The 17,497-nt window shown below is 37.6% G+C and overlaps 1 protein-coding gene across 1 annotated transcript in view; it reads left to right on the top strand.

Moving 5' to 3' along the window:
* STX7 (syntaxin 7) overlaps positions 1–10,213 on the top strand; it is a 47,562-nt gene extending 37,349 nt beyond the window's left edge. The window contains exons 7-10 of the mRNA XM_082669207.1: positions 296–392; positions 1,622–1,694; positions 3,962–4,044; positions 8,881–10,213. Coding sequence (XP_082525333.1) covers positions 296–392; positions 1,622–1,694; positions 3,962–4,044; positions 8,881–8,973 — 346 coding nt within the window. The 3' untranslated portion in view covers positions 8,974–10,213. The remainder of the gene's footprint in view (positions 1–295; positions 393–1,621; positions 1,695–3,961; positions 4,045–8,880) is intronic.
* Positions 10,214–17,497: the final 7,284 nt, after the last annotated feature.

Below are 17,497 nucleotides of genomic sequence, written 5' to 3'. Positions count from 1 at the left end.
ACTTAATTATTATTTGATATAGATTATTCCCATAGGTGAAGTTTAAATCAACCAAGAAGAAGTACTCACTTGCCAAATATAATAGTTTCCAATAATTAAATAATAATAACATCATTGAAATGAAACATGAATAAAATTTGGTTAACATTTCTGTTATATTTTTAGAATTTAAGTGAGCAGTTCTATGACTTTGAAGAAAAAATATTCTATTCAATAAGTATTTCTTAAATAAAAAGGAAGCCTCATTGTTTTCATACCGGTTTTTCTTTTTTACATATTCTTTTCTTTTTAATAGCCAAACTCAGCCTCAGGTGCAGGTGCAGGATGAAGAAATTACAGAGGATGACCTCCGCCTTATTCAGGAGAGAGAGTCTTCTATTAGGCAACTCGAAGTAAGCTTTACATTGCAGAATTGGATTGCTGTTCTGTTCTTAGTGAGTTTGTCCTCAAGATGCTTAGATGATGCTGGGAGAGAGGTCAAGAAAGAAAACTAAATAGATGTATCAATTTGATGGCATATTTCATATAAATTAGAGTCATTCTGTTAAAATAAAGTAATTTCTTTAGAATTTGTGCAAGGATGAGAAAATATACTTCCCTCTACTCCAACTTTTTTTTTTTTTTAATTCTGTTAAGTCATCTCAAGCCACCTGAGCATTGAGAAAATTATCAGTCTAGAGATAAAGGTCTGTTCAGAGAGTCTAGAAAGCTTCCATGGCACATGATACACATCACACCTGCATGAATAAGACTTTTCCAAGGGCTTTAAAAGTGTTTTATTTCTCTTTAGTGTGTGTAGGATATCAAAGAGGTCTAAAAGGTTTAGTAGCCTTAGTTCTTAGGGAACCTACCTGTTCCCTAGGAAGTGGGCTAATAATAGCTAACAATAGCTACCATTTATTGAGGGCTTCATGCACCAAGCACTATGTGATGAATTCTTTAACTGTCTTACTTAGTTCTCATAAAAGCTCTGTGAAGTAATTAACTGTGTCATTATCATTGCCCTTCTACAGATGGGGAAACTGAGGCACAGGATGAATATGTAAATTGCCCCACCTTTCCTGAATAAAGTGTTTAAACTTTACTTTTTAATCAAGCAAAATAATAGTTATATATTGAAGAAAATTAAATTTATAACTTATTTATCCATCACTCTTCCATTGCATTTTCAGATTTATTAATGTGAGGCTTTGAATTTACACCTAATGTTTTATTCTTTTAAAGTGTCAAATTGACATATACATTTTTACTAGAAATACAATAAGAATATTTTTTACTTTTTTGAGGAAATACTATTCATGATAACAAAACTAATCATATTGCATGACATAAATTCAGTAACCCACAACCCTTCTCTATTGTATAGTCCTTCATTTCCACTCTGAATCACTTGATATTTTTAACATCACAAACTTATTTTAGAGAACTGAGATTCAGAGGCTACTTACTTGGTATTGCCTATAGTAAAATAGTTTTCTGATATTCCCCAAATATATGTTATTAGGTCCAGATGCATGCTCACCTAGGTATGAGCAGTGGTTTGTGTTTTTTAAAATTTTCTCCTTTTGTGGATTGGGGACTGAATTTCTGATTACAATAATATGCATTTTTTTTCTCTTAGGCTGATATTATGGATATTAATGAAATATTTAAAGATTTGGGAATGATGATTCATGAGCAAGGAGATGTAATAGGTAAGCCCTACTCATTCGATTTCATGAGGCAGAAGGAAGCTACATGCAGTTTACCTGTGGTAACTTCTCAAGCCAGGGTAGCTCCTTCCTCTCTTTCAGTCCTCCTGAAATCAAAAGTACAGTGTCTGTAATAAACAAAGCATCACCCTTGGCATTATCTAAAACAGATCTCGTTTTCGGCTCCTACTGGTGGAAATGACCAGCTTAATTTATTTAAGAAGTTCCAAATTTAATCAGGGTCTACTGCTGCTGAGATCATGGAAGGTAACATTTAACATCATTCTAGCTTATTTCCAGGATCTCTGGTTTCTGTCTTATCCCAATTTAATTCTTATCACACCAAGGACTTTGGGGAAAACATCTGTTCATAATTGTGCACACTATCTTGTCTTTTAAAGTAGAGGGAATAAGAAGCCATTTGCCTGAACATTAATTCTTATAGCTTTTTTAGTACATTAATTTAGTTGTATTACTTAGATACTGAGAATTCTTTTTGAAAAATTCTTTAAAAAAAAATCAGTGACTAAGACTTCCTTTAAGTTTTAAATGTAATTGTAATTCATTTAAGGTGTAGTTGTCAACATTGATTAGGATTCTGATCATCTTTATCATTTTGATATATGAAGATATCTGTGGGTATGCTAAAGATATATTTAATACATTTTCTGAATTTGGTTCAGTTGAAATGCTTGGACCTATAGTTTAATATAATTATTATTTGTCCATTCTTACCCTCCTCTGTAGCCCCAGTAGGGTAAATTTTCAAAAGCCATTCATTCATCCAGTAAATGTTTATTGAATGCCTACTATATCCAGGCATATATCTAGGCCTTGAGGATTCAGCTGAAATTAAACAACAGATAAAAGATCTTATAATCTAATTGGAAGAGAGAGACAATTAAAACAGAAAGAAAAGTAAGTAGATGGTGATAAGTGTTACGGGGAAAATAAGGCCAGGTCGGGGGTAGGACTGCAGGAGGTGGGGGGAATGTGCTGCTTTTCTGGAGGAGTCAGGTAAGGCCTCACTGATAGGTGACATTTTAGTGAAGACTTCACGGAAGTAAGGGAGCAGGCAAGAGAACATGTTCCAGGCAGAGGGAACCGCAGGTGCAAAGGCCTTCAGGCAGAAGCACGCCTGACATCGTGGGCCAATGGAGTCAGCAAGAGGAGGATGGAGACGATGGGACAGGTTGGGGTTTTGTCACCTAACTGTGACCACAGTAGGAGGGAAGAGGGCTGAGGAGAAATGCAAGAAACCAGTGACAGATGACTGTGTATATGGAGTCTAGGCTAGGGAAGAGGAAAGTGAGGACATGAAGTATGTGAGGGGCAGTGAAAAAGTGGTAGGATCACTAAAGCTGGGGTCTTAGAAGGCGAGAACTCTAAAGGTAGCAGATGGTAATCAGAGAGTGACACCTGAAATGGAGATGATAGAGAAGCTGCAGTTATTGGTAATGACAGGTTTGGGGTGTGACCATGGCTGTGGGTGGCTCGGAAAGCGCCACAGGCAAAGTCTTTGAAAAAACATGTGTTCAAAGAATTGAGAGGCCTGGGCATTAGAGGCTCAGCAATTGGATATTGAAATCACCGATATGTAGGACAGTAGAAGCATTGAAAAGAACATCAGTGACTCAGGGGCTAAAATAGTCAAAGAATGAGAAGAAAAGACATCTGTGGATGTCTGCAGCAAGGTGGGTTGAATGAGTTGGACAGCAATAGCTCTAAAACTGAAAGTCGGCAGGGAGGAGGAGGAAACAGTGGTCACCCATCCTACAGACTGACACCTGTTCCACCCCCAGGTCAGAGGAGGGGGGGAGGAAATTGTCACCAGTTGAGAAGGCTCTGGGGACCCTCAGGGAGCCTAGGTTTCAGCACAGAAGGAGGTTGATGAGGGCCGCCCAGCAGATGACGGTTTTCAGTTCTCTATATTTACCCTAAACCAAAGTTCAGATGCCTTGCTTGCTGCTGAGTTGGCCATCACAGAATGCAGGTACTGGTGACGGTACTTTTGGGGGTTACCAGGTAGAACTGGAGTGCACTATAATGAAGATAATCAAGTTTCTTTCCTTCAAATTCTTCAGTATTGTTTGGATCACCTGAGAAGTAGTATCACTAAAAAAAAAAAATTCAGCCTTACCCATACACTATTAATATTAACCTTTGAATAGTGAACATGTTTAATCTTACCTTGAATAAAATCTGGTGATTGATACAGCTCTGTTACTAAAGCATCAGCACCCGCTTTGTGTGTGTGTTTTATTTTAAAGATAGCATAGAAGCCAATGTGGAAAATGCTGAGGTGCACGTCCAGCAAGCAAACCAGCAGCTGTCAAGGGCGGCAGACTATCAGGTAATATTAACTGTGCTGAATTGTCTTATAACTCAGACTTTTAAACGTGTGTGTGTGTGTGTGTGTGTGTAAAATCAGGTTTAAAGTGGCTGGAGATGTTAAAATTCAAAATACCATGGAAGACAGGCTAGAAATATGCCAGTCAGTTCAAACTGTGTGTATGTAGCCTGTCTGTTCTCAGGTTTGAACCAGTGTTGTGCCCACAGGGATGGGAAGTTTAGAGTCTTGAGGGGAGCAGTACACAACTCCAGTCTTTTCTGACAACTTTTGGTCTCCGATGTCATTTTGACATTTCAACCCAGAAACCTCTTTGATAGCGATTTCCTTCTGTTTCTTGCTGTTCCCTTCTACCTTTCTTTTTTGTCAATGATACTATGGACTAAAGAGGCAAAGATCCTTGTCCAGAAAGATCTCTTCAGGTCCTGTGGAAATTATATTAGCTTAGAGTGAGTGTCCTTGACCAGTGGGTATTCTGTCAGCATTCAGCAGACTCTTCACCAGGAATGAACTGATCTCTTAAGTGAATCAGGTTAGTATAGGGAATCCATAGGTATGAGTCAAATATATATAAAGGACTACAAATATTAGCACCATGAACTATTAATATATCACTTAATATGTAGACCTTTGACGTTTAACAAAGATAAGCCCAGGCTCTTTGGGAACCCCTAAATACCACCCTAGCATTTGATTTCCCTTTTAAAACTTCATTTTTTTGTTGTTGATGTAGTTGTTCATAATTATTTTCTCAGAAACTTATTACCTTCTTATAAAATTTCTAAGATATTATCACCATCCTAGGTATTTTTTAATTGCTTTTCACTTTTCTCACTGATCTTAGAAGTTCCCTTTAGTTTCAATGCCATTTTTTTCACTGGACAAATCAGTGCATATAGAGGATGCTGAGTTATACAACCAATTGTGCTCACCGACAGAGTAACTCATGTTTACTGTCTTTGTGCATGAGATTCAGATATGCAGCTCAAGATAGCTAATGTCACCATGTCCTAGAATGTAGGTGTCATTCATGAATAGTTGAACACACACACACACACACACACACACACACACACACACACACACAGAGTAATCTGTAAATACCAACAGTTATAGCTGCTCAGAGTGTTTAGCAGGATTCATCAGTGACTGGGATTCCATATAATTTCATTTTCCTTTTGGACTTCAGGGGGATATAGATATATCCCCAAGTTTTATTTTTACTCTTCCTTGTGGAAGGGAAGGCCTATAGCCACCCTGGGGAAAAGGAACACATCTTCCCAAGTTGTACCTCCAGAGCAAGAGTTGCCCCCATCCTTAATCCCACAGGCCCTGGAGGGATGAGGAAAGAGCCATGCAACACAAGGGCTAGAAAGAGAGCAGCTTCCCAATAGTCCCACTTGGCAGCCTTGATATTAAACTTATGCCTCTGCAAAATACGGTGCAGTGCTTCTAAATAGTTTGGATGGACCATGAACATAAAGGAAGGTGGAAAATGCTTTCATCACCATGGCACCCCAGGACCTCACCACCGCACGCTGGAGAGGGTGCCCCAGGAAAAAAGATACTCTAGGGGAACAGCTCTCATTGTTGATGAAGGCACGTTACACATGGGTCTGCGGTAACCAGGTGGAATCTGGGGAAAATACATGGGCATGATGAGATTGAAACTTGAACTGTTTATATGCAGAGTAATATATATGTAATATATGTAATATATGCAGAGTATATTCTGTTGAAAAATTAGATGGCCATATGGAATACTGAAAAGTATAAGTAGTTTTCAGGATAATTTCAGAGTCAGGAACATATTCTTTTTGTAAATTTTATACTACTTCTAGTTGACACAAAGTAAATTACAAATTTTTTTACTTTGTAAGAAAAAGGATTCCTGCCTGTAGCTGTGAGATATACAAGCCATTGGAGAAATATAGAAAACTACAGCTGGGCCAGGAATGAATAATGGAGCAAAACTCTTAACGTTTATATTTTAAATGACAGTATTAGAATTTTTTTTAGCTCTTTGTGTTTTATAGTTTATTTGAATGTTGAGAGATTTTGAATGCAGTTTCCATTCATATTCAAGGATGGGAATGATTTGGGAAATTAATAAGTCTACTTTAAGAAATATTGCCAACCGTTTTTCACAGAACTAGAACAAAAAATTTCACAATTTGTATGGAAACACAAAAGACCCCGAATAGCCAAAGCAATCTTGAGAACGAAAAACGGAGCTGGAGGAATCAGGCTCCCTGACTTCAGACTATACTACAAAGCTACAGTAATCAAGACAGTATGGTACTGGCACAAAAACAGAAAGATAGATCAGTGGAACAGGATAGAAAGCCCAGAGATAAACCCACGCACATATGGTCACCTTATCTTTGATAAAGGAGGCAGGAATGTACAGTGGAGAAAGGACAGCCTCTTCAGTAAGTGGTGCTGGGAAAACTGGACAGGTACGTGTCCAGTATGTATGAGATTAGATCACTCCCTGACACCATACACAAAAATAAGCTCAAAATGGATTAAAGACCTAAATGTAAGGCCAGAAACTATCAAACTCTTAGAGGAAAACATAGGCAGAACATTCTATGACATAAATCACAGCAAGATCCTTTTTGACCCACCTCCTAGAGAAATGGAAATAAAAACAAAAATAAACAAATGGGACCTAATGAAACTTAAAAGCTTTTGCACAGCAAAGGAAACCATAAACAATACCAAAAGACAACCTTCAGAATGGGAGAAAATATTTGCAAATGAAGCAACTGACAAAGGATTAATTTCCAAAATTTACAAGCAGCTCATGCAGCTCAATAACAAAAAAACAACCCAATCCAAAAATGGGCAGAAGACCTAAATAGATATTTCTCCAAAGAAGATATACAGACTGCCAACAAACACATGAAAGAATGCTCAACATCATTAATCATTAGAGAAATGCAAATCATAGCTACAATGAGATGTCATCTCACACCAGTCAGAATGGCCATCATCAAAAAATCTAGAAACAATAAATGCTGGAGAAGGTGTGGAGAAAAGGGAGCACTCTTGCACTGCTGGTGGGAATGTGAGCTGGTACAGCCACTCTGGAGAACAGTATGGAGGTTCCTTAAAAAACTACAAATAGAACTACCATATGACCCAGCAATCCCACTACTGGGCATATACCCTGAGAAAACCATAATTCAAAAAGAGTCATGTACCAAAATGTTCATTGCAGCTGTCTTTACAGTAGCCTGGAGATGGAAACAACCTAAGTGCCCATCATCGGATGAATGGATAAAGAAGATGTGGCACATACATACAATGGAATATTACTCAGCCATAAAAAGAAACAAAATTGAGCTATTTGTAATGAGGTGGATAGACCTAGAGTCTGTCATACAGAGTGAAGTAAGTCAGAAAGAGAAAGACAAATACCGTATGCTAACACATATATATGGAATTTAAGGAAAAAAATGTCATGAAGAACCTAGGGGTAAGAGAGGAATAAAGACACAGACCTACTAGAGAACGGACTTGAGGATATGGGGAGGGGGAAAGGTAAGTTGTGACAAAGCGAGAGAGAGGCATGGACATATATACACTACCAAACGTAAAATAGATAGCTAGTGGGAAGCAGCCGCATAGCACAGGGAGATCAGCTCGGTGCTTTGTGACTGCCTGGAGGGGTGGGATAGGGAGGGTGGGAGGGAGAGAGATGCAAGAGGGAAGAGATATGGGAACATATGTATATGTATAACTGATTCACTTTGCTATAAAGCAGAAACTAACACACCATTGTAAAGCAATTATACCCCAATAAAGATGTTAAAAAAAAAAAAACGTAGCTCACAGCCTAAGCACAGTGTGATCAGTAGACAAGTCATCAGTGGAAAGGAACCATCCTTTTTTTGATAATCACTAGCAGTATGACCATGGGGCAAGATATTTCCCCTTTCTCTTTCTCCATTTCCTTATTATAAAAGGAAGAGACAAAAAACTGTCTAAAGTTTCTCCTGGTTAAAATTCTATGAGGTTTGGATAAAGGGAATAGAGAGTAGGTGTCTGGATGAGAAGGGAAGTTTTCTTGCCACTTTAAAGAAGGGACTCATATATTCTACCTTTCGTCAGCTTTGAGTGAGGCCAGCCCCTAAATCCCCAACCATGTGGCCTTCCCTACCCCAGAGCCTCCTAGAAGGCCTCTGGCCTGGCCTGATGCCTAGGAACCAGGCATCAGGCCAGCAGGAACACGTACAACCAAAACCTCTCCCCGTCCACCCTCTTTCCTTAAAGGACTGGTGAAAGCAGATGAATCTGTGCCAGTCCTGTACTAACTCAGCTTGGACTGGGGAGCTAATTCCGCTAATAAATAAATTAGGGTAAACCATTAGGGTAATTAAATATTCTTCCTGCCTTTCGTGATGAAATTGAAAGAGATGAGTTCTAAGTTCTTCTCTTGTTGGAAAATTCTGCTTTCAAAGACCAATATTTACCTTCTGCTTTTTTTATCTTCCTTTAAGCTGTTTTTTGTTTTCACACATAGGTAAACTCTATTGCTCAAGTTATTAATTTTTATTTCTCTTTGTCATTTTTAAATTAAGCCCAACCACACATCTAGAAAAAGTACCAACAGAAGTTGAATAATTACCCCCTGAATTATACCATTAATTCAAGAAGAATATTTTTTGAAAGCATAGGGCTATATGTATTGAAAAGCAAAAAAATATAGCCCAAAATGAGGGCAATAAATTACTATTGATTTTACTCTAGAAGTGAACCGAATGATCTTCACTTGCTATAGAGGTGCTCCACTACATCTGTAAACGTGTTTTTGTTTTTTCGCATCTGCAGCGCAAATCCAGGAAAACCCTGTGCATCATCATTTTTATCCTTGTTATCGGAGTCGTAATTATCGGTCTCATCATATGGGGAGTGAAAGGCTAAGATTATAAAGGAGCACAATATTGCACTACATTATGTAAATTATGTAGGAAGATTCCTTTAATCATGGTAGGTTTTTTTAATTGTTATTATTTTAAAGCTGTTGCTTAAAGGATGGTTCCCATACTTTGTTATTTTTATTTGGGGGGAAGTTTTCTTTGGATTAAATCTGATATTTTCTAATACTGAAAGTTTTTTTAAATATCACTGCTGGCATAGCTTCCTGCTTTTCGACCTAGTAACTTAGTTTTTTGCCCACATTGTATGTGCCTTTCGTTTATAATTTATTTATCCTGTTGACTTAGTTTTTGGAATTAGTAAATTCAAAGGGGTGTGTGTGTTCTGTGTGCACCTCTCTGTCACAGTGTAACATGCACCCACGTTTGTGTTACTTCAATTACAAATCTTAAATTTAATTTTGATTTGGGCCAGCAGAGGAAGTATTGTCAATAACTTTAAAAATTAACATATATGTTTGTGTTTGGAGTTTTGTTTTTATCTAGTTCACAGCAACACAAATTGTCTATTTAACTTTTACTGTTATTTTTCTCTTAAGACCCTTGTTTATTCTGAATGAAATCAGTGAATAACTTCCTAGTATATCTCTTACTCCTGATGTGTATATAGTAAGCATTTGCTGTAGATTGGCTAGTAAAATACTAAGGATAGATTGTTTTTATATGGGTTCTGTTTAAGTCTCATGTTCGTTTGCAGGGGATTGTGTGGTCACTATAAATGTTTAATGTGATTTGGAGGAAGAGTATGACAGATCAATACCTATTGTGTTAGAATTCTAAAGATCCCAACTTGTATTCGGCTGTGTATTTCCACAGCTGTTATGATGGAAAATTAATTACCTTCTCTTATGTCCTGTAGAATAATAAAGATTACTTTTGGGAAGTAACTTTCCCACAGTTACCGTTTTTGAGCACCTAACACTTAAAATTCTGTTTCCCTTCATACCATTTTGTACCATCCTTCATTAGAAAGGGAATTGGATGTTCGCCACTTAACTCACTTGCCTTTTTTAATCAATGTTGTTTTAATGCACTAATCTGAATACTGTAAAGAAGATTATCTTAGTTTATAGTTTGTATTTTATAATGTTCTTATATAGCAGTTTGATAGTGAAGGCAATGTTTTACATGGCAAGCTATGAGACTTCAAATGGGAACAAATGAAATATTAAGTAACTAAGTAAATTGTATCTTTGCAACCAAAATAAAGATGATTTTAAAAAGTGTCTGGATAGTTTTATTTCAGGAGAACTCTGCTTCCGTGGGACTTGATACTTACCTCACACTTTTGCCACTGCAGTCTCAACAGAGGAGATGTAACCACATGGCCACCATTCTGCATCTTGCTGGAGTATTGGCATACTCAAAAGTTTTTATTTTGGCAATCTTAAAAGGTTTTGCCGCTAATAGGTAGAAGCTGCTTTGCTTGTCATCAAAACTCAATTTTTTCCACAAAAGAGTAGTCTTGATTAGAAAAAATGAAATGAAAAACAATACAGTAGCCAATTTTTTTTAAGTTCTTAACAAAGGTTTTCTTTAGGTGAGTTTTAGAATCTCTTTGAAAGAGTGATGCTTACTTTCATGACTGTCAACATATCTGAATCTGTTTGAGTTGAACTGAGTCTCAAACTGAAGAACTTTCCTTATCAAGTGACACATATTATTCATTTTAGTGTGTTCTGAAGACACACTTGAACAACGCAGACTGAGATTAACCAGCCTCTTTGCTTAAACTGAATGACAGTGTGGCATGAAGGGTTAAGCTGTTGTACTAGCCATTAAATATTAAGAAAATGTTCTGGTTTTGCACAATGATTAGTGGTAGAAAAATAAGTGGTGCCGTTTCAACATAATGCAGCTTGTTTTACTAGGCGTGGGATCAACCCTAAAAAAATACAGATATGGACACAGATGGAGCTTGGTCTGAGACAACAAACCATGGAGGCAGCCTCTGGAGTCAGGAGCACTGAGTACACTGGGTGCCCGGCAGCTGTATCTGTGTCGCTCACTGAGAACACTGCACCTGGAAGACGTTGCCACTGGGTCCTTCTTCAGGGTCTTCACTGCTTTTGTTAAAAAATAGTAAAATCGGGCTTCCCTGGTGGCACAGTGGTTGAGAGTCCGCCTGCCGATGCAGGGGACACGGGTTCGTGCCCCGGTCCGGGAGGATCCCACGTGCCATGGAGCGGCTGGACCCGTGAGCCATGGTCGCTGAGTCTGCGCGTCCGGAGCCTGTGCTCTGCAATGGGAGAGGCCACAACAGTGAGAGGCCCGCGTACCGAAAAGAAAAAGTAAAATCTTGCACACAAAAAATCATGTTTTGAATACCGATCTAGACAAATTTATAATGAAAAATGACTTTTGAAAATTTGTTCCACAAAAATTAATCTGTGGTTTGAGCAAGGAAAATGCAGAGTAGTTTCTCTAGTTGGTGTGATTTTCATTTGTTTCTTCATGTAGAAAAAGGAATGTCACAATAAAAAAAAGCTATATAAAGGAAAAAAAGGTCATTGTCCGCCGTAATAATGAAGAGCAATTCACAAGGGTAACTTATTCAGCATTTATTTTTTGAAAAGCAAAACTATTTTTTACACATGATCAGGTTACTACAATAAAAATTAAATTTCAGAAGGAGATGAGAGTTGTTTGGGTAAGTTATGAGTTAAATGACATTTTTAGTTCATTTAAATATGAAAATTTCTCATTAGTGGGAAAGAACATCATTAGGCATCCTTTCCTGGAAAAAAAAATTGCGTATTTTCATAATTCACTTAGGAAAACAAAAAACTGACCTCTGGCTCCCAGACCTCTTCGGTACACCATAAGATTTGAGCAGCTTGACCTTGTATTTCTCAGCAAGAAAATATAGCAAGATTGGCACCCACAGGAGCCTGAAAGTGTTACACTGGACCACTTCCTTGACAGAATACATCACATTTCTGCTTAACGACTGTCCAGACATAGTTCATCAATCAGTGAAGAGAAAACCATTTCCCCCACTTTTTTAGGAATCTGTGTCCTCAAAATACTGTCACACAGGAAATAAAGAAATTGCCTGATGTAAACCTGCAGGTTCATCTTTCTTCATTTCATCTGCGTTTAACAAAGTCAGTAGACTCAGTGAAGCATTATCTCTTTCACTAAGTTAAGACATGTAGGAAACCTGTTTTTCTCTTAATGCTAAATTCAAGTATTTTAACCTTTCTATTTGGGTTCAGTCAGGAAAACAACCACCTGATGATGTAAGCATAAAGTGTTTCAATGTGGGGAGTCAGAAGCTTCCACCGAGCGTCAGAAGGGCAGGCGAGGGAAGGTGCATCTGCAGTACCACCCTGGGCGGATCTCAGGAGCTGGCCCAGGAGGCCGTGAGAATCTGGAAGCATCCAGGAAGCTCCCGTCACCTCAGCCTGCAGCACCGACGCAGTGAGTCTCAAGGAACTGTCACCAGCTGTCTAGGCTGTTGACAGCACCAAAGCAGGTGACCTGTGAGAGATCTTGGAAGCTGCTGCGATGCCCGTGTCTGCGGGCCTGTGCACACTTCTGCCTGGATGGCCTCCAAGGGAGGGTGGCCTCTCCCTTCTCTGCCTCCTCCATCCCCTGGAAATGCTTCTCTTTGGGCCACACTGACTTAGAACTAGAAAGCAAAGGAGGTTCTGGAAAGTGTAGTTTCTGGCTGCCCTGCAGTGCAAAGAACACTACAGAAGGAGGGGACAGTGATGTTGAGGGGACAGTGATGTTGAGGTGACAGCAGACAGCCCATCACAATGGTGAAACGCTGATAGATGGAAAGGGCACAAACAAGGTGAAGCAGAAAGCCTCACAGAATTCTCTTCCATTAGGGGTTCTTTGGTGGGGAAAAAAAAATAACACTGATTTTAAATGGTAAACAAGCCCATTTTCCCAACCAGAACAAAGTCTCTGTATTATATATACTCTGGGACCCCAGCACCTAGCTGTTTCCTTCCTCTGTCCTTCCCTAGTTGCCCAATAAATATTTGTGTACTTAATTTGGCATTTATTTTGTGCCAGGCTGCCACATGCCCGGGCACAGAGGGTATTAGAGTGAACCAAAAGAATGTGGTCCCTGCCCTCAAGGAGCTTACATTTTGGTATTAAGCATGTAAAAAACACTTGATGTTAGGAGGAAAATGGTGGGTGGGAGAGGAAGGAGGTAAGGGAAAAACTGAATGAGGATGAATCCACCTACACCTGGGGACTGCTCATTCTTAAGGACTGGCTTCCTGTTTATCCTATTACCTCATTACCAAGTAAGTGAATTTCATTCTCTTTTCTCAGTTAACAGACTACTAGAAAAGTGATAGTTTTCTAAAAAGTAGCTACTAATTTGAAAGTTGATCTGTATGTATTGTCTCCAGGAAACAACTTTCCATCTTTTGGTGGCAGCATCTGGATTCAGAGCTAGGGCGTCCTGATAGGACTGACATTTATAGGACTTTTGCAAAATTATTACTCCCAATAGAGGGAAGAGCACTGGAAAGAGGAAAGAGCTAAGGGAATTTTGGAATCCATGTTTCTTCAGAATGTACTCAAAGCCAATGCATTATGCATGTTCCTAGTAAAATGTCCCTTAAAACATTTTTAATTTAACCCTGCCCTATCCCTTGGCAATTTTTATTATTTTTTTCTGTGGTATCAAAATGGAATAAAGAACACCCTCAATGGCTCACATTAACCCATTTTCTCATAATTTAAATACTGTTTCAATTGGTCAATTTTAATCCTTTGTTTTCGCAATCCTTTGGTTAACATGAAAATCATGAATATTAGGAAACCTTATTTTTCTCCAAATAATTCTAATTTTAAAAGCAGAAGTAGAACTAAACGACACACTAAATAGATTTTTATAGACCCTGTTGCTTCTGGCAGGTTTTTAAGAGGTTGGTCATTTAATTACTCAGAGTGGGATTCTTGTAGGTTTTGTGTAGTGATGGCATTCCTGCTTAAAATGTAAGTGGTGGAAGGCAAAACCAGATTTCCTGTGCAGTCGTTACATGCATAACACCCTTACTTGTTTTAGAGGGAGTCTGCTAGACTGAACTGAGTCTTTAAATAAACTTGAAAGGACATTAATTCCCACTTTGGCAAACCCAAAGTACAAATTTTTAAGTGTTTACTGTAAGTACCGTTAGACGGTAGTTACTAACTCCAAAATCTCTTAGCATTGGTGGAAACTTAGAAATGCAGTTGTTTACCCTCAACAAAGATTTACTGATACTAGTTTCAGTTGCTAGTGAGTGCCTTCTGGAAGTTTCATATCAACTGTTAAATGGTACATCTGAAATGCTAAAGTCAAACCAGGATCAAAGAAACCAAGTTTACATCTCTAGAAACTAGAGATTTAGCCCAGGAGTAAGATACAAGCTTTTAGTAACTTGCATAGCTGAAGACCTAATCATGAAAAGCTTTCATGAGTAGTTAATTAACTGAGAAAATAAGACATACTGTAGTAAGGACAGATAAGGAGATAGAAAATATGAATGACAGGTGATGAGACCTGAAAGATTGAATGAGAAGATCTAATACGTGTCTAATCAGAGTCCCAAAGATGGAGAATAGAAAAAAATGGAAGAGATAGATGACTGCTGAAAAATTTCCAGAACTAATCAGAAACGTGAATCCACATATACAAGAAATAACACGTATATCAAGCAAGATGAGTAAAAGGAAACTGAAGAACAACAAAGACAAAGAGATCTTAAAAGCAGCCAGAATAACTAAATATCCACATGCAAAGGAATGACAGATTTTGACAGTCGAATTTTCAGTGCCAAAAATTGAAGCCAAAAGACAGTAGAATAACATCTTCAAGGTGCTAAGTGACAATAACTGTCAATCTAGAATGAGTGCCCAGTGAAATTATCTTTCAAGAACAAAGGCAAAATAAAGACATATTTAGTTTTGTTTTTTTTAAAAGGAGAATTTGTGACCAATAAACTTTCATTTAAAGAATAAGGATGAATTTAGAGTAGAGAAAAATAACTAGAAGGAAGGTCTGAGATGCAAGAAGGAATGACGTGCTAAGAAGGAAAACGTTAAAGAATGTTTTTATAACCTCTAATTAGGGAAAATTTTCTTAGAAACAACTTTTTATTTAAAACCTCTTTGGAAATAGCACTGTTAACTTTAAAAAACCCTCAAGGCCAGTCACCTAATCATCAATGTCTAGTTAAAGTCTAAAACTCCACTCTACAGTAGATGGTGTCCTATCTTAGGGTCCCTTCCTAAAAACAAGAGCGTGGCGTCAAATGTAACTAATTTTTCTTTTTCCAAACCAACTTAGAGGAGCTTTTCTTTAAATATTAAGAGAGAAGGATGATTTCTAACATATGTAATATTCATCAGTTTTTCATTGAGTCATATTGAAAATAGAAATTACATTGTCAGTACTTGTTAGTTGCCTACCCAGAAGCCATGCAACTCTTGCCAATTCTTACTGGTCTCAGACTTTCCTTTGGAATATTTTTTCTCCTCTCGGGTAGCAGCCACATGCTTTGGGTGGAATTGACTCCAACCTAACTCCAGAGATGGTGGGCACTACTTTAGATAAATCAGCCCATCCCATTCCTTTTGCCTTAGTGATTGGTTCAGGGAAGGGCAGAAACCCAGTCTAAACAATCAGCTCAAGGATTCCTCTCCTCCAAACTATAATCCAATCTGGATACCATGTGGGTTGTGGTGCACTGGATATGAAGCTGGACACTAGTGCAACATTTTAATACTATGAGGGATGATACAGCTTCGAGACAAGGATGTGAAGTTGGGCAGAGTCGTTCATTTATTCAATAAGAATTTGCTGAGTGCTTAATAAATACTGGGCCCTAGGAAAAGCAAAATCTTATTTAGCAAATTCTGACATTGGGGACAGTGAAATTGTTTATAGCTTCCACAACAATTAGAAACATCTCTTAAAACTTCATCCTTGTATCTAGGAAGACTTTTGCTTTTCCAGTCAAGAATTTTAGTTCCAGAAAAAGAACAAGACAATGAAAACATTGTATGAAAGGTTTCTTTCAAACTTTTCTCAATCAACAGTTTCTACCCCAATCATCATGATGCTGAGAGGCTTCAGAAACACAAGTGACTCTGTGTTCAGGCCAAGTACTTGGCCTCAGGAAGATGAATGATCAAACCTACTCACCATATGATTATAAGGGTCAGGTAGTTTAAAAAGAAATTACAATCTGAATTGAACAATGGATGAACAGTGTTGCTATTGAGCTTCAAATCCTAGCTAATAAGCATAACCTTGTAAAGAGAGGTTAGCGTTTGGGCAACTGCGTGTTCTTGCAGAAGAGCAAAGCTTTTGCAATGTAAATAGTTGTGAGTGTACTAGCTTTCATCTTTGATGCCTTAACCCTCTGTGTTTAGAGTTTTTGTATCCAGGGCTGGATTGAGAATTTTAGAAGCTCCAAATACTAAAAAGATTGTGATGACAACCCCATATGTAATTCAAAAGAAAATTTATTTTTTCAGAAGGTCATAAAACACCTAAATACTGAAATTAAAATGACTTTTTTCTAGATTTTCTTATTTTGAAATGCTGCATAAATTCATCACAGTTAAAATTTCTTAGTAATTTCTGGTTCATCTGCTTTGTTGGTATCTTAAGCACTTAACTTAGTCTGTTGGGTAATAATTCAGCATCAATTGCATTTTACATTATTAATTTTTCTGTAATTTTCAAAATACAGACGGAGGGGAAGAGTATTATTTCAGAGAGGGATTTGATCACTCACAGCCAACAGTATCCTTTGATTTGGGGGTAGTCTAGACTTTTTTCCTGAATAGTTCTAATAAGGAAAAACCTTTAATCCCAAATATATTACACACTGACAAAGTAATATGGGTTTTAGAAAAACAAAGTAGGTCTTATTTTGGTACTATGCAATGTTTGGTTTAGATTAAACATGGTTGGAGGAGACACTTAGGTGTGTAAGGATCACTGGGATTCATGGGTCAGGCCTTTTGCTGACTTGCTTTTCTAAGACTTGGTAGTACTGTGCCTCAGAGAACTAGGGTGAGGTTAGCCAGTCATTTTTGACTAAACAAAGAAGACTGCTTAAAGGTCTACTTTTTTCTAATCCTCAAAGCTATTTATGATTTGTAAAGTAGTATGATTTAACCTTTAAAAAAAAATCATTGTATTAAGAGAAAACGAAAAGACCAAAGTCTCCCACCTAATGATTTCAATATGACATTTGTATTTTTTTTTTTTTTCCATCTAAAAACCCCCTCAAGCTCTATGGAACAGAGCAAAGAGAAATTGACTCCTTTTTGTTGGGTGAGTAATTCACTGGAAAACATTTGTCATATCAAGATCTTAGAGCAAGAATAAATATTGCCCTCACTGAGGAAACCAAAAAACCTCAGTTACATTATCCTTCAATACTTTTAATTTAACTTTTATTTCTCTGCTTATGACTATTTCCAAATTATCTAAATTTAATGATGTTTTTTAAGTTTAATGATGTTTTTTATATAATGACAGT

The sequence above is a fragment of the Grampus griseus genome, assembly GCF_964374135.1.
Source record: "Grampus griseus genome assembly, chromosome: 13".
NCBI classification, from domain to species: domain Eukaryota; kingdom Metazoa; phylum Chordata; class Mammalia; order Artiodactyla; family Delphinidae; genus Grampus; species Grampus griseus.
This window is presented reverse-complemented; position numbering and strand designations above follow the sequence as displayed.